Here is a 24,641-nt window from a genome sequence, read left to right on the forward strand (position 1 = left end):
TAAGAAAAGGTAAGGATTTTTGATACGCTTTCGCTTGAATGACGATCCGATTGCGCTGCATAAATCATTATTTTCAATTTTTAAGTCATAAATGTAACTTATTGTATCTACTACATAGTACTTTTACAGTTCAGTGTTTTATTATTACTACATACTGTATGTACCGTAGTGTTTTATTTTATGTCTTTCTCTCTCTCTTATTGATCATTGATTTTGTGCATCGTAACAGTATTTTATGTTGAATAATGCAGCTTTTTAAAAAAATACGGTAAAAATTCAGCTGTTTATGTAAGAAACGGAAAATTATAGTTAAAAAATGGTCTAAAACAGTTTGAAAAGTGTTTAAAAAAGTGTTGAAAAGTGTTAAAATGTCTAAAATTATTGGGTATGTTAATAAAAAAAATCCTATACACAACACTTTTCCACAACGCGAAATTCCGACTTACGCGAAGAGTCATGGAACACATCCTTCGCTCAAGTCGGGATCCCACTGTATCCGTAGTTTATCCACCAATCATCCAGTTTTTCCTTGGATTACATAAGAACTTCTTGGGAAAACCTCGGATTATCCACGAATTACTCTTGAATAATCCCTGAATTTCATACAAAATGCTCACGGATTATCCCAGAATTATCTACGGATGACCACTGAATTATTCATGGATTATCTGTGGAATAAATATCATGGATAATCCTGGATTATTTCGCAGTCATCTATGAGATATTCAAGGACTATATACATGAATTTTACGGCCTATCCTAGATTAGCAAATGAATTACTCACGGATAGTCCCCGAATATGAACCATTTACAGATTATTTCTGGATTAGCCACGCATTATTCAGACTTTTTTAAGATTATCAATGAATTATTCACCGATTATCCTTTGGACTATCAAAAAATTATTTATGAACTATCCTTGGCTTTCCGTGAACAATTACTAAATTGCCCATGAACTATTTATGGATCATCTCTGAATTATCCATAGTTTGCTCATAGATTATCACTGGAGTCTCCAAATTATTCACCAATTGTCCCTGGAATTTATAGAAAATTCATTGAACTCTATGATGTCTGCGACCCATTTCCAGATTACAATCTTTGGAGTATTCACAAATTATCCCTGGGCCATCTACGAATATTTCAGATTATTCCGGGATTATCCATGAACAATTCACAAATAAAAACTACAAAACTTATTCATGGATTTTCCAAGCAGTAGTCACGGATCATTAGATTATTTATGATTTTTTCACGGATAATCCTAGCTTTATCTACAACATATGCAAATTATGCACAGCATATGCACGGATTATCCCTGGATTACATAGAAGAAAATAATGGATCGTCTCTGGATTATCTGTGTATACTTTTTGAATGATCCCTGGATCATCCACAAATGATTCACAAAATACCCCTTGAGAATCCATTAATTATCCTTGGATTACCCAAGATTTTTTTGCGAACTATAACAGGATTATCCTTGTTTTATTTACGATCAACAAATTATATGATATAAAAATCCATAATCTTTCATAGTTCTGTGTGCTGACTGAGTGTATCATACCTACCAACTCATCTGGATTTCACCTCTTTTTTTCCGAATGCAAGCAATTCGTAGCTTTTTTTTTTGCGTTTTGTATGAATAGATTTATATCAGATAACAGTAAGCAAAGAAAAAAGACAATAAGTTTTATTTTTTAACATGTAAACTATGTTACAAGACAATAAAATGAAGGTTAACCATCTTAATTCCCCCCCCCCCCGCTTTTTTTACAGATAAAGGAAAAAAGAATAGAAAGAAAAAAATTGTTTTTACAGGCTTTTCATTCAAATTTGAATTGGACTCTATTAAAATATTTTATTTGCAATAAAATGGCTTTGAGAAAACACTATAATGATCTTTCTTTCACTTCAAATAAAAATGTCAAATTTGATAAATGAATTACTATTTTATGTATCCATCTTCCCAAAGCTTTCTTTTGGAAAAAAAAAAAAGTCACAAAATGCAATTTGTTGTAATAGCTCCCATATTTATTACAATGTTTTTTTTTCTTTGAACATAAATTTTATATCTGAATAAAGTCATCATTGTTTCGTATCTCAATACAATAGAAAATAATAATGTTGAGTATTTTAAGTGACTTACTGCTACAGAAAAAGAAACTAATGCAAAAGATAAAAAGCTATGAAGTCTCCTCGTTTGTGACAGTATGGCTGCTTAATAAACCAGCTAGTGACAGTTCTGATCCCCAGAGGTAAAACGAAGAAAAAATTCATTAAGTACTTGAAGAAATTAGTTTCGTAGGTTAATAAAGCATGATGTTTTTTCAATTGCACCTGTGAGTGCAAAAATACACTTGAAAATCAACTTATGGAAGCATAAGTGGACAAGAAACTGGGAGAAGTAAAGCACCCCTCATTTTGCACATTTTCAGCGTGCTCCTTAGAAAGAAATGTTGCCATGTTTGGTTACTTAGCAAATTCTTTTGCTAATTGGCTCTCAGCTATATTTTGCTGCAATCCTCACAAGCGCACATATTAGCAAGACTAGCTTTATATACATAAATGAATTCAGTTGACAGGAGTATTAGAAGGCATATACTGCCTTCTTTTTCAGTTTTAATTTTTAAACACATGAGTTTTTAAAATGTAACTTTTAAGAAACACTACGAGGAAGGTTCTCAAATGAAAAAAGGATGATGAATAAAAGCTTAAAGTCAACAAAAATGTTATTCATTTGTTTGCCCCAAAAACAAATACATAAATAAATAGTTAAAAAATAACATGTAAGTTACATCACATCAGCATAATTTTTGAGACTACTTTCGTGAACCTCCGATCAACCACTGGAGTCAATAAAATACAATGAATTGCCACTATTTGAACAGCCTAACTGCTACAAACAATCTTTCTCACACAACAAATGTTAAACAAATATACATATTTAAAAATGAACCTGTATTTTGATTAGCTTTTAATGTTTAAACTGAATTTTTTTTTCTGCTTTTGGGCTAGATTATGTGAATTTTGACTAATAAAAGTATATCACAATTCAAGATAAAATAAATATAACAGCAAACTCTTCAAAATTAGTAAAAAGTGTCTGTGATAAAAAAAATCTTGCAATGAAGCTCAATTTGCATATCTCTATGATTAATAGACTATTGCAAAAATTCAGTAAATTCAACATTTAATTCCATAAACCATGTTTACTTAAAAGCATCAGTAAAAAAGAAAAGAAAAAAAAATCCAACTATTTTTCTTCAGTTTCATTTTCAGCTTGGGTTGACTCGGAACCTTCTTGGGCGGGATTGCTAGTTTCCTCTTTCTCTCTCTTTGACTTCTTGTGTTTGTGGCGAGACGAATGATGCTCTTCCTCCTCATGATGGCGCCTCCGAGATTTCTCCTTGTGGCGATCCTCTCCCCTCTCCTTGTGATCTCGGTGACGCCTCTCTCGATCACGTTCTCTGCTGTCCTTCTCCCTCTCTCTGTCGTAGTGTTCCCGATCGTAATCTCGGTCGTATTCCCTCTCGTAGCGATCCTTATCCCTCCTCTCCCGGTAGTCCCTGTACCGTCTTCTGTCATACTCCTCCCTCTCCCCGCCTCTTGTAATCATCTTCCTGGCCAGGGAGGCGTCCCGAAGACCTGTCCCGGCTCCTCTCGTCCCAATAGTGTTCTCTCTCCTTATCGCGAGAGCGATCTCGGTTCCGATCCCGGTCTCGTTCCCTCTCCCTGTCCCGATCCCTATCCCTCTCGCGATGGGGAGAATTGGCCCAGCTGTGCTGGGACTCGGAGTTTCCGTCGTAGTGGCGAGAGGAGCTTCCCGTGAAGTACTGTTCATCGTACTGTGAATTGGAATCTGTACTTACTCCCGGCACAGGAGGGGGTGGTTGGGAGAAGATGGGATTTCCGTAGAGGTCGGGATACGGCACATGACCAGGCATGGTGCCGGGTGGAGGGGGGGATGCTGGGGGGAGGTATTCCTGGAGTCATCCCTGGCGGTGGCACCGACAGATTTGGAGGAATGAACGGAGGAGGAATGTGAGTTGGAGGCATTCCCGGCGGCAGGGAGCTGTCATAGACATCTCTGCCAATTACCTGCAATGAAGAATCAAGTTGTACATAAACAACCTACACAATGAATCAGTATAACACAGCCAAAATATTAATTTTCAAATATAAACAAAAAGGCACACAGTAAACTTAATACAAGAAGGTGGTCAGAAGTTTCTTTTAAGAGGTCCACCAAACATTGCCCACAGTTGGGGCAGAATACTTTAAAGAACTGATATTCTGCAGAACTGGTTTTGCCTAAATTCAACTGACATTAACACCATCACTTTTTTTAGATCATAAACAGCTTTAGAATGACCATTTAATGCTTCCGACAGTGAAAAAGGAAAAAACACTTAAGAGTGTTCAGAACAATGAGGGCATCTGTTAAGTAATAGGCTAAAATGCCTAATTCACCATTATTCTTTTCATCTTTGCTTTTAGCAGTAGTCCCCAAAGCCAGGCCCGGATTACCCAATAGGCCAACCAAGGCCCTGGCCTAGGGGCGCATGTCGCAGAGGGAAAAAAATAATCAGCTTTCGGGGGGGGGGGGGGATGCGTTACTACATGGAGTAGCAAAATTCATCTAGCAAAGATTGCAACCAGCGCGATAGACATAAAAACAGTAATTGAAGGGGGGCGGGGGGCGTGGTCCTTGGAGTCGAGAAAGGCGCACACAGGTTCGAGGACGTAAAATAAATAAATACGTTTAAAAAAAAATAAATAAACCGAAATCACACGCGTTCTTGGGCAAAATGGAAAAAAAGAAAAAAAAACGAAGTCACACAAGTTTGAAAGCACCAAAAGAAAGAAAAAAAAAACAAGAAAAAAAATCCATGAGCCCCACAGGTTTGAGGGTAAAAAAAAAAGAAAAAAAAAACCGAAGGCGCGAATGCCCCACCCGCCGGCGCGGCTGGCTAGTTCACCCCTTGGCTTTGCCAAAGTAAAAAACTTTTTGAGGTATGTCACACAGAAAAATTAGTAAAAATCATGACCTAGAAAATGTTTAGTTTTAAAACCCTCTTGTTACTGAAACTATTTTTCTCTTGATTCTTTAAATTGCGACAGTAAGTATGTGTTTTCGCAATTAATAGTTTATTAATTCATATTTATTTATGACTGCCAATCATCAGAGGCACCAGAAGTTATTATTTTCGGGGGGGGGGGGGAGGAAATGTCATATTACCGAATGAAACTTCAAATCTTACCGAATGACAAAGTACGAGTATGCACATCGCGTACCAACATCCAGCGAAAAGAAAAATCAGAAAACAGAGATCCAAACAAAAATATCATTATGTTGTCTCCAAATTTTCCGAACAGTCGGATATTTTTTGCAAAATAAGAAAAGTTTGGATGTAATGGTGACCTCCCGTGACCTCCTATCGGGGCGCCTCTGGCAATCATATCACCTATTTTGCACAACATTTTCACCCTTAACTGCTTTAATTCTCTTTACGTACATGCATTGCATGCAAGTTCCTAATAAATATTTTACTATACACAATTTTACATATTTTTGTTTATAATTATATCGGTTATCGAGGTTTGCTTCCAATATATTATTTTTGTGAATATCTTTAATTAAAATATCATCACGAAGATCACAAGAAAGTAGATGAAAATGCATGGGATGCCCCGAAATATGTTTTAAATAGAAGAAAAATTAAAGTAGAGAAAGAGACACCAGCAGTTCTAAATCTTAAGGTAAAAATGAATGAAACACATAAGTGTATCAAGAAATTCAAGAGCCCTGTTGTTTAAATTTAAATAAAACGGAAAAAATTAGATAAAGATCACCTAAAGATCACCTCAGTCCAAAGTGGGAAATTTTTTTTCTGCGGTCAAAAACGTTTGTTTTTTAAACAGACAAGAATTTGAGGGAAGAATTTGAAAACTACATTATGGAAAAACTGAAGCAGTTAAATATTTTTGGAAAAGAAAAAGTGGGAGCAGGATGTATTACAACATACTTTTTAAAAATAAGAAAAAGATTGCGAAAGAAGCAAAATAAAGGGAGTGAGGTGTTTTTTGAGCAAGACCCCATCTTTTTACTTCACCAAAGGTAGCTTAAAATTACCTTTTTATAACTTTAATTTTATAAAAACTTCAGAGGAAATTCCATGTGAACCCGCTTTCACTATTATTTTCAAAAATTATCTAAACTTGATTTTCTTTTTTAGAGCATTCTTGCCGATCCCCGCCTCTTCCTAACACTTTGAAGATCATCTAAAATAGCAAAAAAATTCCGCTGGAAAGTCCCCAAACCCATCCCGTCACCCAGCACTATCAGATGCATTGAAGATAGTACAAATACACATTTACACTTCTTATTTCGAATTTTTTTTAGGGGAAAGATCTCTAACGCCCCACTTTCGCACCACATAACAGATCGTCTAAAATTTCGTTTTTAGAAACTTGTTTGAAAACCCTCCTGGGGCGTGACCCTGACTTCAGCCCTCCTTTCACCTTTTTGAAAATCTTCCAAGATTCGGTGTTAAGAATAATTGCGACGTGGGGGGGGGGGGGAGGGAGAGGAGTGAGTCCCCGAACTCATCCCTTTCTGTAACATCAAAAATAAGATATAATTACGTATATTGCGTATTTCAGTTTCGAAAACTGAAATCGGGGCAAGTTCCGAATGCCATTACTTCCTGTTAAATGAACTTAGATGGCCTAAAATTGCATTTCCAACGCGTCAATTTCTGAAAATTTCCCGGCCCACCACCCTCACCCATCCATTTGAACATCATCGAACGAAAACAAAGAAAGAAAACCATCCCTCATTTCGTCGACACACGGGAACGCGAAATCTTCACTTGCTAAGCCTCTGAGAATGGCTGGGGTGAGGAGGGGTTTGGGGCTATGATTTCTGTAGAGTTCGGATATGTGAGGTGGGGGGTGTAATCTGTAAGTTTGGCCTAGGGGCGCAAATAGATGTTAATCTGGCATTGCCCAAAGCAGAATACTTGACGATGTTCTGCAATGTAAAACAGTTTGATCAAAAGTGTTCTGCAAATACTTCAAGGATTGTATACACAAGCAAGCAACCAAGGTGACCTTTTCCACAAATTGGGAGCCTTGAATCAAAATCGTTTCATACAGCAGGTTTTTTTTTTTTCAGTTTTTAAAACTTCACTGTTGCTATGCATTTCTGTGGAAATTAAACCAATTGATATTCTCCAAAAATATTTTATATGCTTTCTAAAATACATAGAAAGAGATTTAAAATTTTATAAAAATTCGAACCTCGGATCCAAACCAGGCTTTTTTTCTTTGGTTAATATTACACGGCATGATGGAGCAATTTAAATAATGTTAATAAATAAATAAATTTCCAAAATTATAAATAAAATGAGTCAAGCTTGGGTATCATATAATAAAACACTTCAAAGCTTTCTAAATAATTGAAATATTTTAAGGATGCAAAAGGATTGAAATATCAAACAAGACACACAATCTTGGCGATGGACGTGTTTTAATGTTGGCATGTTTCCAAAACATATGTTTATGGGGGAAATTCCAGTGGATGAAGATTGATTGGGGAAAATAAGAAAAAGGGGAACCAAAAATGCTAGAAAAATCAGAATCTTTTCAGATTTAGAATATGAAATTTCTGCAGAAACTGCCGATTTTCTAGGAATATCTTCCAACTCAAGATAGAATTTTGCACAAATTCTGCAGATTTACTTAAGTTCCAAGTAAATGTAAAGTTTCTGCAGATGACTTATCGAATTCAACATTTTTTGTGAGCTTACTGCCTAATTATAGTAATTCCCAAGAATTTTACACTTTCTTCTAACTTAAAGAAATCTGAAGCATTTGTTCACAATTCTGACTTTAGTTGGAAGACATTTGTAGAAAATCTGCAGTTTCTGCAGAAATTTCACAACTGCAGAAAATTTGTCTTTGTTTCCTCTCACATTTCGGCAGAAATGTTCTGCAGCTCAGGCATCTGTTGTGCGACGTACGTTGCAAATTTAGTAGTATTCTGCTTTGGGGGCAGCAATTCTTATTTTTTGAGGGGAGGGAGAGTGCACAACTACTTGATGAAATTCTGGATAGGTATTTGCTTCTAAAGGGATTTGAATATGTTGCAGGTGAAATAGTACAGTCTCACCAGCAACGTCTTTATTTTGTTGTACACTGAAGTCTTAGTTTTATGCAGACGCACCCTTACAAGAAAATTTCCCTTTCCTTCAAAATCCAAGATATCCTATGATTGCAAATAACACACAATGAAGTGCATTTTTGGTGTACTAATAAAAGAGCTCAAGTCACAGAGAACTTTTTAGGAATGGTTTTTGCTCTTTCTTTCCTTACATCACTCACTTCAGAGTTCACTGAAAAAGAGCTCTTAGAAGTGACAAAGAGGACGAAACAAACTAGAATACTGCATCAATGACACACAACCAAAAACTTAAACATTGAAATATTCGATCCATTCCTAGACTGGCAAATGATTTTTCTGGCACATGCTTTGTTTTTGTGAAAAAAAAATCTTATGGAAGTTATAAGAGAAATCATGGATGCGTTAATGCCTTACAAAGAACAACACAGAAAAATGTTAAATAACTGCCTACAGACCGTCATAAAACAAGACCATCACTATCAGACTATTTTTAACATTTTATTTATGCACGCTGTGCATATTGAAATAACTACACAGAAAATTGCATATTTATCACTAGAATAGAGTATTTTTTTCTCTATTGGAACCTATCCCTAGGCATGCCTAACACCCTAAACATTGCAAAGACCCCCCCCCCCCAAGTGAAAAATACACTTCAAAACAGGGGCGGCATTTCAGCATTTCATTTGGGGGGTCGAGTTTCTTAAATATGGATTACCACAGTGCGGGCCCAAACACAAATTAGCTAACAGGAAGTTATCATAAAATCGGTTTAATATGAATAAAAATTAGTGTTTAGTAACAGTTAAAATTTTGATTAACTTTCTATTAAATTATCATACAAAACAATTCGATTCTAAAGTTTTTATACCTTTCGGAAAAGTTTCAATGCGGGATTTTTTGGAATTCGGGAGAGCAGGGAATCGTGCTACTAATCTATCAGTGCCCAGTATCGTGCTGTTTTGCCAATACAGCTAAATAGATTTTTTTTTTGCCTATTGTACTTCAAAAATAATTCTCTAACCTCCTAAAACATAAAAACTTTCTCTACTAGCTGAGCCGATTGGAATAGTTGAAAATGAATTGAAGTAACAAGTAATGTATGAAAACACTTTTTACATCTTCCTTTTCAAAGGTACACAGGGAACTTCAAAAATTGTGAGGGGCTTAATTTTTCATCATTGAGTAATCTAGTCTTGTCGGCACTCTCAGCTTTAATGAGATGTCATCTGCCTCCAGCTCTGTTATTCACTATTCCAGACTGATGAGTCCATAACAAGGATGAAGCTGCAATCTCTGGATGTGATAACCGGTCTGTCGGCATATTGCTTGTAATTATTCTTGCTTGCCTCATGCTAAAAATTTTACTCATAATTGAAACATTTTAATTTTTCGTATTCAAAATCCAATCCAGATAATATAGAGCCAATCATACAGAAAAATAATTATCATCAAATCTTGTGTTAATTTTATTTGAAACTGAATCTTAATTCATAAAAAATATTAAAAAATCAATGTTTGACTTCACATCATCATGTGGATATTTGTTAATTTTTTTTCTTTCGCCTTTTTAAAATTGGCTCGAAGGAAAATGCTTTTTAAAAAGTTTCACGCTTGATTGAAACAAACATCTACATAAAATGTATTTTCAGTTTCAATTGTAGATTGAACTGTGGCTTGAATAGTCCAAAAAATAAGACTAGCAGATTGAAGATGTTTTGATAGAGTAAAGCATTTTTTACAAAAACTTTCCTCAATACAAACAAATTGAACAAAAATTCAAACGAAGTCATACATGCTAAAGTGCATGAGCTTTTTCACCATTGAAAGAATCGTTTTGCAACGAAAAACACTTTTTCTTATGGGAACGTGTCGAGTTTCATCAAATAGTTAGTGAGAACCAGCAAGATTTCTTTTTAATGAACATTGATTTCCGACTAACATAAATTGAATTCACCCATTTTCTATCATTCTGCGCAAAACTTTTGGGGGTGCTACAGCCCCCTCTTGACCCCCCTATTTGCCACTCCTGCTTCAAAACACCCCTAAAAATTTCAATGGTGCAGTCTTCTCCATGATCCCCCAGGAGGGCACTCCTGCTATCTCTCTCTTTATGCTAATACTGTCTTAATTTGCGCAGTCTTGATTTACATAGTTATTTTGTGGACACATGCGTAAAACGAGGGTCTTCTGTACAAAGAAATATAGAAGAATGAGACAAAAGGTTGAAAAACAGGATGATTCAAAGAGGTTTGGTGGTTTTAAAGTGTTGAATTTTTTTCATTCTATTAGACATATTACATTATTAATGGTATGCATATGTATCCTAACATAGAGACAAGCACTATCATACTTGCCAACCTTCGAAGAAAAAAACAACGACAGGAGATTCCACTAGAGGTATATAGGTAATTCACCAGTGACATATCTTCACAACAGAATTATTGAATTATGCTTTTAAACAACATAAATACTAAATTTAAAGTGAAACAGGGATGTTTTTTGCAGATGTAAGCTAATTGGTAGCAGCAGGAAAAACATACTGCAAAGGAAAAACCAAATAATGAGAGAATTTTCTTAAAGTGTTTGTACATTCCCCAGTCTCTATCAAAAAAGTAGCTACAAAAATTTAATTACTAAAATCCGGGGGAAAAATACACTAATATATAATGAAAATAAAACATAAAATAAGTAGGTATAGGGAAGCACATATTAAAATAACTTCAAACTTTCAAAACAATTGAAATATTTTCAAGATGGAAAGAGATTGAAATCTGTTGCAATTTTCTGCAAAGCAAGTGCTTTGTTGAACACACAATGTGGAATGGTTTCAAAAAGTTAATTTTTACTAAATGAGCCATTAATCTGAAAAATTCTTATTCCCTGACATTGGTGGACAAGAAAAATAAGCCATTTTTGAAAAAAAAAAGTGAAACTTTTCAATAATTGACTGAAAAAATGCAAAAACAAGAGAAAATCGGTTTAAAAAAAAAAAAAAAAAAAAAAACGGGAAATAGGGAGATGGAAGCAAAAAAAGGGAGTCTCCCGTTAAAAACAGTTGAGCTGGCAAGTATGCACTATTACACTCAATTTAACTTGAGGATTAAGTCAAACTAACTAGATGAAACTTGCAAACTGAAATAGTCAGTGAATTAAATTGAAATCGGTTTCAAGTATGAACGTTGTGATTTGCACAGTAAAAAATTACCTGAATGACATTTTCTTTAGAATTTCCAGACCGTCTAGAGCTATTTGCTCCACAGATAACATCAATGCTTCCGGACATTCTCCTCCCAGGAGGTGGGCCAGCTTTCTTAACGCCCATTCCCAATCCCATTCCGGAATATTTACTGTTTTCATTTACTGTGGCTATGGGAATTTGTTGATCCTTTCCAGGTGTAACTGTTAGAGCCTGAAAAAAAAAGTAAAAATTGTTAACAAAAGTTAAAAAAAAAAAAATCAAATTTATTACAATTCAAGTTAGACTTTGGGGATAAAACAAAAGCCATCATAAAATACTTTTTAATGTTTGCAACAAAATAATGAAACAGTTAGAAGCAATTTTGCTTCCTTTGAGAAAGAAAATTCATCAGGAAATAATATGCATACTTGTAGTACAATTTAAAGGTAATGGTGTAGCAGAATATCTACCACTCTAGTTATCCCATTGCTCCATAGATGGCACTTTTAATTAAATCTAAAGAACATTGATTTTAGTGGTACTATCTGTTGAGTAACTAGATAACTAGAGTAGAAGATAGCCTGCTAACACTAAACCCTGATTTAAATTATCATAAATCCTAACTCATTTGGAATACAGAGCTAAAACTGAACCAGGTGTTAAAACCCTGAAAAATGCTTTAAGCATGAATAATAAGGGCAGAACAGGGTTATATTTAAAATGTGTCTCAGCTAACTGCAGTTCTTAGATTTTTTTTTCAGCATTGGAGAAGAATAATCACATTTTATACTTTATCATTAAAGATATTAAATTACATCTTTAATTATAACCAATTTGGAAATTTGTTAAAAAATTATGGCAAATAGTTTTAAAACTTTTTTTATTGGAGTGGAGGATTTCAGAAATTTAAAATTCCTAGAGTTAGATCATATGTCAAATAAAAAACCTAAATTCTAGGATAGGTTCGGAATGAAAATTAAGGGATCTAACAAAGTGGGAAAACAATTCTATTGGAATTGAATATATTTATAAGTAGAAAACTGTTAAAACATATCAACTTTTTACAATAAAATAGATTTTAAGAATCAAACTGGAGGCATGAGTTTAAATAAAGAACTAAACGCTTATTTTGGAAAATATTTTGACATTTAACTAACAAAATGTGATAATAAAAGGGCACTAGCAAGCAAATCACAACAGAAGCACAGTAAAAATTTTTAAGAATAGAATTTCACACTGAAGTAAAAATGTAATACAGCAATCTCTCGTTACATCCCACCTTGTTATATTGCTCAGTCGGATGCATCATAATTTTTCATTTTTTTCAATAAAAACCAAAAGTAAATAAAATATTACTTTGAATTATAGACCATTGAAGTAAAATATTGTATTTTCAGGAAAAGTCACTTTCTCTCTCTCTCTCTCTTTTTTTTAAATAAAAAAATACAACCACTTTATTTTCTATTCATTTAAATTGTTGCAGTTTATTCTTTGATACACCAAATCACAATAGAAAATTTTTAATTAGTTTTTTTTTTTTTTTAATCTTAAAAAGAATTGAACCAATTTTCTCTATTTGTGATAAGAAAGTAACATAATATAATGACAAATGAAAATTTTTGACACATGATTTATTTGCATGTAAAATGAAAGAATAGTTGTGTTTCAAGACTATGGTTATAACATGGTTCAAGTACGACACAACAAGAGTCGAGTTACTGTACTCCATTGCAGCATAATATATCAAAGATGACTACTGACAAATGAAACTGGAAATCAATTTGAATGAACACATAGAAAAACTCATAAGAAGAAAGAAACAAATTAAAATTGGTTTGAGTCTCTATTCATACCTTAATAGATGAAATAAATGAATAAATAAACACATACAAAAAAAAAAAAAAGGTTTATGTTCGTCTAAACAATAAATAAAAAAAGAAGCATAAAACTAAAGCACACATTAGCTTCAAATAATAAATTCTGCTAAACTGTTAAAGAGTCTATGATTAGTCTGTGTTTGCGCAAGGTAATAATTAGAGTGCATTTAAAAAACCTTTCCTGAATGTTATTAAAATTTACATTCTAACATTAATTTACTGTAAGGCCAGATGATAAAAGCTGATATTCAGGTCTTAGAATCTCATAGCAAATATTTTGTGACATAATTAAGGACTTATACTCATGTTTTCAATGCAAATTTAAAAACTTTTACAGAAAAGTAAAACTATAGAACTAATTCTGCAGATTAATTTTGAATATCTTTCCACATATAAGAAGAGTTTTAATATTTTTCTTTCCTTGCTTCACTTCGCACAAATAAAACAGTATTTTAAATTCTAGCTTCTTACAGGGTCAGAAATAAGTGGTTGCCAATGATATATTAAGACTTAATACTTCCTTTTGATGTCCAGAACAGCGACCCCTATAATCATTTATCTTACTATTATTATTACTTTTTTCAATTTCAGTATATTTTAAACATACACTATCTTGTAAATTAATTTAAAGAGTTACTAAGAATTTTCATTTTGACCAAACAAAATTATTGCACATACTCTGCCAATACCTTCATTTAATTGTTTAAAGAAAGTTATTGCCTGGACCCAGTTTCGGAAAACTTCAAAGTTTTAGAAACTAAATTCTGATTAAAGACAAATTTTGTACACACACACACACACACAAAATGCAAATTTAGTGCAGCTGAAATAAGATAAACTTATACATCTCTGCATTAAATTTTGAAAACAAACGAAACAAACTTTTGGCACTACATTGTTATCCAATCTCATTTTCCTCTGCTTCTCACAGTAAGCTTTCCAGGTATCTTCGTTGAAGCCATAGTTGAAATAATCTGTGATGTCCGCACCAGGTTTTCTCCATGGCTTATCTTCAATTGTGTCTAAATTAAATTCATACATCGAAACGCCATTTATCATTCCCACAGTGTCGAGGTCGATGCCTTTGGTTTTGCCGATAGAGCCCACAGCTGCATTGCCAGCAAATGTAGCTCCTCTTTTGATATTTAGATTCACAGGAGTTCCTCCATATGGGTAAGTAGTAGATGCTGGTTTTATATCACCTATTGTGACCTAAAATGAGCATAGATAAATTACTGCTATATATTACAAATTTGCAAAGTACATCATGAAAAATATTGAAATCATGTTTAGGTCCTTGAGTGTTGGCACGGGAAAATACATCCACTGCTGGCTTTTAAAAATAAAATAAATTTTTAAAAGTAATATCAATTAAATATTCTTTTGATATTTAAAAAAAAAGATCACTGCTTAAAAATAAGGAAATTAAACTCACTTTAAGCAAAGTACAAATAACAAAAATACTGTGATCAGAGAAAAATAACTTATGCAAATTAAGTAATCTAAACAAAGTTGAAAATACAATTCAGAATTGGCTAAAAGATTAATACATACATAAAATAGAATTAAAAAAAAAAAAAATCAATATATATTCCCCCCCCCCCAGTTATTTACACGTAGGTCCCCACATATGATTTAGTCGGCGCCCATATAAGCAAGTCACATAATTACTTGAACAGCTTAAATGGTACAGATGTGATATACCCCCCCCCCTGGCGAGGATAGAATTTTTAGCTCATTTCGAAAATCGCCAAAGTTGGCGATAAAACTTTTCCCGGCAGCCCTAGTAACCCTGCAGAATATACCTGGGAAGTACAGATGTGAACTAATTCTTTTCGCACGTGTGTCCGTCGAGGTAGGTGCACATATGTTCCGCTCTTAGGGGGATTTTAATTTGAAGTATTTTTAAGTAAATAATAATAAAAAAGAGGATAATTTCCGTACGAGCGGGACATATGTGCACGGCCTGATGCGGGGGTGGATGGAAAAGAATTTAAAAAGAGGTAAGTGCACTTACTTTTAAGTATTGTGTTCTTAGATAGTTAGTTTTTTGATATCTTTGTTACATATATTGCGATGTTTATTGTTGTTTTATGTTCTTTTAATGATTGTCTTCTTAATGTATTTGTTGCTCAGTCCTACTCTTAAAAATGCTGATTTTTATTAATAAATCTGCACAATAATGGTGCATATTTCACACTTAAAACTGTGTCATTATTGTACACTGAACGGAAGGAGCCACCCTTGGGTGTCTCCATGAAAATATACATAACTGTGACCATACTCCGACTGTAATGTATATTAACAGTCGGAGGGATAACTGGCGAGCCAGAGGTCTCATAGTACTTTCGTAATGAGACCGAGGCAGGGCCGGCGAGCCGAGGTCTCATTACGAAAGTACTATGAGACCGAGGGCTCGTATCCCGGAGAAATGATGAAAAAAAAATTAATGCATTAATTTCGACTTGTAATTAATACAATAATTTATTTCATTGTATTTTAATATGTTTACAAAAAAACCCCGGCCCTGTACATTTTTGAAGCATATATTCGTGATGTTTTTTGTTGTGCTTTTATGTTGTTTTTATATATATTGTGTTCTGAAGTGCTTTGATCATGTTTTTTTATCTGGTTTTTTCCTGTTGGCGCAGGGTTGGCAGGTTTCTGCCGAGGCGGTAAAAACCACTGGTAGAAACCGGTTAAAACCGGCATGGCAAAAACCCCTTTCTGCCACATTTATGGCAGAAACTGGCAGAAACTCAAAAAATGACTTAAATGCAATTCCTGACATACAATAGAAAATGTATAAGAAAAATAATTAAATATTAACCCAAATACAATTTATTTACAACACTATCACCATTCAAAATCAAATTTTACATTGTTTTCACACTGCAGCAGCCTGTAACAAAATACAATTTTAGACGCTGATTCTAAACCTAAACAATTTCTCAATTTTTTGTGCACGAAGGAGAAATTTGAGAAGATTCTTTCAATCCCAGCAGAACTAGCTGGCATTATCATCAAAGAACAAGCAAGATTCACATAACTTTCATCTATAGCACATTTTTTCAAACTGAACCACCATGCGGTAGCTGGAGTAGTTGTTACAACTTGAATGGAAAGATAGGTTTCGGGAAAAGGGGCCAATTTGTTTTGTAAAGCTATGGTATAAGGTACATAATCAGGGTTAATATTTGTGAGTAAAGTTCGGGCACTTTCTTCTTGATTGCATGACAAATTTACTCCCAAATACTTTGGATGGAGTAAATATGCGAGTAAATGGTTATCAGTAACTGCTTGATTAAATCTGTGCATCACTTCCTTCTCAAAAGCCACATAAGAGCATCTTCTTTTGTTAAACGAATCCAAACATCGTAAGCATCTGCAATTGAGCAGTTCTCTTTTTGAACTGAATCCAGAGCAATAGCAACAGGTTTTATCTGCAGCAGCAAGTGTTTAACTTCTTTGTGAATCATCTGATTATTTATAATCTGAACAATACCTTTGTCATAAATATCATCTTCATGTTCTTCTAGTATTTGTAAATATGGGCGATTCTTCATAAACGACGCTAAGCATTCCACCGTGTATTACAAGGTATATATGGTTTCACAGCTTTTGGGTGCTCCTTTAGCCAAGCTCCTTGCCTGTGATGGTTTCTGAAATATTTCTGTACTCAAACCACATGTTTAATGAGAGAATCTGGTGTGATATCCAGTTCAAGAAGATTTAAGTAATGAACTGAATACCCATAAGTTGTAACAGATGGCATTTCTTCTTCAATAATTTTCCTCATTAACTCCATCTTGTGTTCATTATCAGTTACTAAAGATAATGCTTTGCAGTCATATTTCGTTTCAAGCTCTACTATTGAATTTTTCGCTAAATCAGCACAGTAAGTTGCAATTTTTTTTTTCCTTTTTTCGGGTTCGTTATGGATATTACTCCACCCGTCTTGTATCAATGAAACTTTTTTACCACTGATTTTCTTTCCAAGGTGTGGTTGGAACTGACTATGTATTTTGTCCAGTAGATCTCCAGCCAACTGTTTTCTTTTGGGAGGTTTATAACCTGGTCTCAGTAAGTAAATCATGCTTATAAATGATGGATTTTTACTCACTAAAAAAGGTATGTTACAGCTGTAGAAAAACTTGGCAATTGCCTCATCTAAACCATCTTTTTCTTTTGAGTTTGTTTTCATAATAAAATTACTCAGAGAACTTTGGATTCTAGAAGGTCCAACTTCTATAGACTCATTTTCTTTTCTTGATTTTTTTAGGAAGAGGAGTAATCTGGTTAATCACCAAGTCACTTATCACTTGATTCTATTGTAACTTGTATGTAAGAATCAGATGCTTGCTGGTATGCATCACTAGTAGCACCATTACACTTTTTATGATGTTCTTTCATTCTGTAGGGTTTTGCACCCAGTTTTTTTTTTTTTAGCTATTACATTCAACTACTAATTTATTATTAATTTCTTTCTGACTAAAAAATCCCCATATAGGATTCATTGGTCTACCACCTTTAGTACTCATGATTAAAAAAGCTTCACAGCATAGAGCAAACTGTATTCAAAACAAAATCTTTTCGTACAAATAGCTCTTATGGTTGATAGAAGAACAGCTTACGAAACAGAACTGCTTACTTGATTGGTTACATGAAATGCATATGTAGAACTGTTTCAACCAATGAAACTCTTTACATTTATGAGTAAGTGAATCTAACCAAATATATTGTTTCTTACATACAGCAAAGTTGAAGACTGTTAGTACTTATATAATTGGATTATTAGCTTTCCATAGAAATCAAGTCGGGGGGGGGGGCTAGAGTTCTTTGAGAATAGCTTTATTCAGTTATATTATGTGTGAAATGACAAGTTCCTGAATTTCAGAGATTAATGAAATAAAAACAATCTGTATTTATTTAAATATTTGATATATTACACTTTATGTTAAATGCAAACAAAATAATTATATAAATAAACTGACACATAGCAATTTCAACTATGATAAATTTTACTTTGTTTTGGAAATGTCAGTCTTGTTATTTAACATATTTTTACACTAATTATTAAATAACTATTATATTAAGTTTTTGTAATGACGAACTGGAGTTATATTTTTATTTTACTTAATTGCCTGTCATTAAGTAATTACTAGAGCTATTAGAAACATTTTCCAGTTTTTGCCAGTTTCTACCAGTTTCTGCCGGTTTTTACCGGTTATAACCAGTTTCTGCCGGCAGAAAGCCAACCCTGTGTTGGCGCTAAAAAAGCATCGCTAAGAACGATGTATGACATATGTCGTCATACATCGTTTTCTTGGCGACGCTTTCTTGGCGCCAACAGGAAAAAGTCGCCAAGGGTGGGGTATATCACATCAGTTCCGCTTAAATTAGTATAGTAAAAACCAAATACTGTGGCACAATAGCCTGTAAAGGCCAGGCCTACTGTGCCCAACTCAGTTTTCCTGACCAGGGGCTCTGGGGTGCAAGGCAGAAGTTCCGGTCAGGTGGCCAGCCTAATGCGGAACCCCCAGTGTTCGGTTCCCGAGTACACTTGGTACTCATTTTTTTGACCCACTTGAAGGGATGAAAGGCTGAGTCAACCATTCCAACTCGGGAATAGATCTCGGGCCTGTAACGTACTGCCACTGAGCCAATGGGCTTAGCATAATTAAACAATTTAAAATAAAATTTTGTAAACTATATATTAGATTTTCTTAATTAGATTAAATTAATGTCATACTGACCTATCCACAGAGACAAAACAAAATAACAAGACAAATTACTTTGAATTTCACACTAAAACTTTTTAAAAAGACAGTTTTATTTATTTTAATAACAATTTAAACAATCCCACTTTCAATGGCATTGATACTTCATTGAAATCGCAGAAAATACATTGCTGCCCTGCAAAAACTTCTTTTTCGAATTTTATAATTCAATGAAACTTTTAATGTTTATTAATCACCCCATAAATTTATGTGATTGATTTTTTTTCTTTACGTTTTAATGCAGCATTTAAAGTTGTTTTATTTACTTGGCTAATAATTTTGATGACTTTTGTAACTTAATAGCTTGCTTTTTTTATTTTTGAAGATTATTTTACTTTTAATAAATAGCTTAATTTAACTGCTTAAGAGATTTTTTAATTTTATTTTAATGGATCTGTCTTGTTTTGCTCAAAGGTATTTTACAATGACAAAATGATATATGCCAGAGACCAGGGATCCTCCAACCTATGGCCAACTGTAAACTTGCAACCCATTTTTTTTTTAAATATGAGTACCTGGACAACCAAGCCTCACTCGGCTTTAAAAGTTTTTTTTTTGTCTACTCGTGTTTTTCTAAGGTGCGATACTTTTTCAAATGTACTTGAAAAGCGTCACGTTAACGAAATATTAAGTTTCTCGCTAGTCGTTGGATATGCTTCCGAAAAACAAGAGATATACATGTGTGTAATCATTTCATCTAAGAAGTCTACTACTGAATATAGGCCTCCTCTCCCCCCACAGTCATCCACATAGGGAAGCTCTGAGCTGGTTTTGTATACATATTTAGCGCACGATATTGCCAAAACTAAGACCAAAAATTGCGATAATAAATATGAAAAAATTGTTAGGATTGAAAATGCGCCACGACTACGACCATCTTATAACACTAAAGTACCAAACAAAGATTCTGAACGCAATTAAATCAACATTTTGCTTTAAACTATCTATTACATTTTTGTTTCCACTGTACAATTTTCCTGTCATTAATTTAAAGATTTTGAACTTGGAGCCAATTTTACTATGGTGAAATCGGTTTTAACCCAATACTTCCTTCCATATTATGTTGCGATTCACAATTTTATCCCAATCGAGATTTTCACTTGGAATAAGTACTTTTAGTGTAGTTGGTCACTTTAAGCCAGAAAATGCTACATACAGCATGCTATCCATAAAAACTGATGATCCACAAACCACACCAACAAATTATAACAACAACAGTCTTAACAAAATATAAACAGTTTCAAGACATTTGTTTTTTTCAAAAAAAAAAAAATTAGATGCATGATTTAAAAAACATATAAAATTATTTGAAATGTTAAAAAGAAGATAAATAAATAAAATAAGACGGTAAAACAATAGTGTTGCTTAAAGAAAAAAAAAAGCTTTACATTGACTTACATAATGCTTTTGAATTTCTTTTTAGCCACTGCGATTGAAATTAGCCAAATTGGCTAATATCAGCCAAACCTGGCAACCCTAAGCAAGTTTAAAATTTTAAAGCGAGAAGGGACACATTTTCATTGTTTCCAGGGGTTTTTTTCAGGGGTGAACTCAATTTGACTTTATATTAAAAAACTCTTTTTTGTAAAAAATAAAAAAAACACTGATGTAGATGAATTTAGAATGCTAAACTACAATTAAATCCAAATTTTCAACCAAATCGTTAGAGCCGTTTCCGAGATACAAAATATAAATACATATACATACCCACAAGAACTGCTCGTTTAAAGATATAAGATAATATATTTCATAAATCTCATAAATCTCACACATTAAAAAATCTCAAAACAATTACTGAACACTTAACTATAAAAAACAGACATTTTGGGAGGAAGGGGGGGGGGGATTTTTTTGATTCAAATCAGATTTTTAAAAAAATCTTTAGAAATTTGTAGTTATTAATTACCTTTAGAAACATAATTTAATTCATACAATGGATGAATACATTCAGCTTACTGTCAAAACTAAGATAAGTTCTCTAACTATTCAGTAAATTATTGAGATAAGAAGAAGTGATTTTGTTTTATGCTTTGCTTAAAAATAAGAATCCCATCATGATGTACATTTTAGTGCAAAAGCATATGTTGAGCAATTTCTTTTTCTATAACTATATTAGTCATGGTGTGTAAGAGAAAAACCAAAATTTTTGTTTGGTTCTGTACTAAATTGAACGCTGCTATATAACTTTAACAAAACATAGCAACAATAATTAAAAAAAGATAACTAATTGCTAAGCTTATTATAGAAAAGTATCCTATTTTATTAAGCTGGTTTTATTTTTTAAAATAATAAGAACATGCAAAAAGTCTCGATTATGATTTAAACAAAAAAATCATACTTGAACATCATCATCTGAATCTTCATCGTCATCAGAATCCTTTTCTTCTTCATTTTGCTGAACTTTAGCTTCCTCAGCGTCATTGCTTGCTTCTTCATTTTCAATAACATCAGCCTAAAATAAGGGAAAAAAATAAATAAATAAAATTATAGTAATTACATACAAACATACACATAAATTAAGTGCAAATAAAGCATCTGCGAATCAACATTATTTTTAATACAGATGTAGATTTTTTTTCACAAAAACAAATGCAGGCAATGTGATGTCAGCAGTAAAATCAGTAGCAGGGGCCACAATCCAAGATTTTTTCTCATTATTTTTGAGAAAGTATTGCATCAACATGATTTTTTTTTTATCAGCAGCTTTTGTGATTTTTTTACACATTGACTGCTAGGGACTAGATAACTCGTCCTCCAGAATTATGCTGTATGCGCTAGGGACGAGATAACTCGTCCTCCAGCCAAAACATTGCTATATTTTTTCAGCGGGTTCCATTGGTTTTCCTGCCGCGCATAGACGAACATTAAGACAAGGTTCAAAAAGATAACACAAGATGGCGCCATTACTGCATTTGCTGTGAAAATTTTCTGATGCAAGCAGGGGTGAGATAGCGCTCAAGTTTTTTTTTTGCTGTAGTCTGTGAGTAAATAAAAACGTAAAATGAGCAAACGTAAGTATATGTCGCTCGAAGATGCAGTGAAATATGTTACTTTTTCGGATGATAAACTATTTATTGTTTCAAATAATTAGCTTAGCGCAGGGAGTCCATATATAGGCTATCGACGACGCAGTCAACGTGTTAAAGGCACATTCTAGTTTTTCTAAAATAATTACAGCAGCTTAAATTTTAGTTTGAAAAGTGGAAGTGCCACATTTTATCTCTAACACATTCTTTTGGGGGGGAGTGGGAGGGAACTTAAGAGGTACGAAAAATAGCATCTTATTTCAGCTCAACAGGTTTTGTACTGTGTACAATTCTAGAAATTATAAAAAGAGCAGCCCCCCCCAAAACAGATGCCAAAAGATTGTGATTAAATTGCATAATACACTTTGGCGAAAAACGACTTAAAATCAGAAACATACTAAAAAAAAAAAAAAAACCATTACTTAAGTGATTGTTCATATAAATCAGCTTAGCAATTTTTTTTCATGAATAACTCTTGTTTTAAACAGAGAAGTGAAACTTCCAACTTTTTAATATTGTTTTTTCTGACTGTACTGATTTTCAAAAATAATTTTGTGAAGCTGGTGATTTTACTTGATTTTTGTAAAAGCACCGATTTTAGCATACGATTTTTGTGAAGGTATAGAAAAATAGTAGTAAAATTTGCCTCAATTGTACCCTGAGTAATGAATATGATCAAGCAGTTGCATTGAGTGAATGTTGAAAAATAGCTTTTATTGTGAAGAAAACCAAAGCGTGTCTGAACATTGAAGATAAAGGAAAACAGGAAAATATATTGCATCATCAAGGGAAAGAAGGCACTGCAAACTATTTAAAATTAAAAAAGTCAGAGTTGGTCCATTTTCCCTCAAAATCTGCGACTCTGCCAGTGCTTGTGGAGTCCGACTGATTGTGGGGTAAAGGAGTTGGAGTCAAAGGCTCTAAAACTCTTGAATTATATCATTTTCTCTCTGATTCATCAGCCAACTTAGGGAAGTAAACAAAACAGGGTGTCTGCTAGAAAGACGGCAGGAGAATATCAGAATGCTATTTCTATATCCGTTTCACCTCCGCATATAAGCTTGGCAAAATGTCAAAAACTCGTTTCCTAACCTATTTTAAAAAACATTATATCATCCAGGTTTTAATTCAATAACCCATCTACAAAGACTGATGAAATGAAAAATTCTGACACATCATGATAAAATTTTTAACCTATCAAAAATTAAACTTTATTTTAAATACCAACAAAAAGCTTGATTGTTTGGAAATTTGCATTCAAGATTTATAAATTTTACATTTAGTCATACACTGAATGCATAAAAATTAGATTTTTAGCAGTTTTTAATTTATTTTTAAAATTTGACATTCCACTGATTACAATTCCAGATTTTATCAAATTTTTTGTTTATCATTTTTTATTGTGTAAAAATCTAAAATAAAGTTGTTCTCGGAGTTTACTCCATGAGTTGAAAATGACTTTTATTTGCTATAACCATAAACTTGTTCAATGACACTTTAAAATTCACTGTTCATGATCAGCACAGGAAATAAGCGGTATAGCATCCCAGCTTGCTATTCGAAAGATATGAAACACAATACAATATCATAAATTGCATCGAAAATTTGCAAAAACATAATTATTTTTTTAAATTGTTTTAGATGAATATTTTTATGAATAAACAGGGTACAAATGGTTTCAACTTTTTAAATGGTATAAATGTAATTTTTATGAAATTTTCCTACCCTAATTGTCATTGATCAAAACTTTTAAATGCACACATTAAATATTACATTTCTAAAAACTAATTTGTTTTCTTGCTGAAAATGTAATCTAACAATTGTCACAAAACTGCTTTTCAATTTTACAGAGCTGCTTCACAATATCAAAATTTGAAGAGCAGTACTGATCCTCAAAATAAATACTTATGTCCCGCACTGTTTATGATGTTGGTAGTTGAAATTTGATTGAAACATCCCTACTGAACAAAGATTTTCCTCAGAATTGTTTCAATGTCAGAAGTCAGTAGAACTGTTTGGTCATCGATTTTTTATTTTTCCTGGTAAAAGTATAACCAGTCTGTGTGAACTGAATTTTAACTAGGCACTACTTTTAAACTTACTTTTGTGAAGCAATTTATTACAGAATTCTATTTTTAAATTTGAGGGGAAACATGTTTTTTAAGAAAATAATTAATTCATCAAATCTACGAAACTGTGAGATCAGAACTTAATCCGTGTCACTCAACATTTCTTTTTTTAAAAATAAAATATGAGGCTCAGGTAACAAGTAACCAGCGTAATAGAAGCCGGCATACCTAATTAAAAGGCGCGTGGATCAAGATTTTTTAATATGAAAACACTTCAAATATTTATTTTAATAAAAAGTTTAGCATTTAAGAATCTTTTTCACTTAATCGGCATGGTTCTGTTTCCCACATACTTTAATGTCGCCATTTGTCGTTACAATATTTTCTTCGCCTGGAACAACAACTTCTTCTGTAGCTCTATCAAAAATAGCATTGATTTCTTCTTTTGCGTTGCTCTTCTGGATTGTTATCGCCATATAACCAAGCATCATCGTCTTCGGCTGCAACTTCAGCCGCCATT

General features: G+C 33.2%; 1 protein-coding gene across 1 annotated transcript; it reads right to left on the reverse strand.

Annotated features, from left to right (window-relative positions):
• Window positions 1-1,811: 1,811 nt before the first annotated feature.
• LOC129229499 (pre-mRNA 3'-end-processing factor FIP1-like) lies at window positions 1,812-24,640 on the reverse strand. The gene is given in 7 exon segments (XM_054863816.1): window positions 1,812-3,601; window positions 3,603-3,965; window positions 3,967-4,101; window positions 11,397-11,600; window positions 14,129-14,458; window positions 21,365-21,478; window positions 24,475-24,640. Coding segments are annotated over 7 exon segments (1,629 nt in total). The 5' UTR covers window positions 24,613-24,640; the 3' UTR covers window positions 1,812-3,256.
• Window position 24,641: the final 1 nt, after the last annotated feature.

Source organism: Uloborus diversus, chromosome 9 (genome assembly GCF_026930045.1).
Source record: "Uloborus diversus isolate 005 chromosome 9, Udiv.v.3.1, whole genome shotgun sequence".
Classification (NCBI taxonomy): domain Eukaryota; kingdom Metazoa; phylum Arthropoda; class Arachnida; order Araneae; family Uloboridae; genus Uloborus; species Uloborus diversus.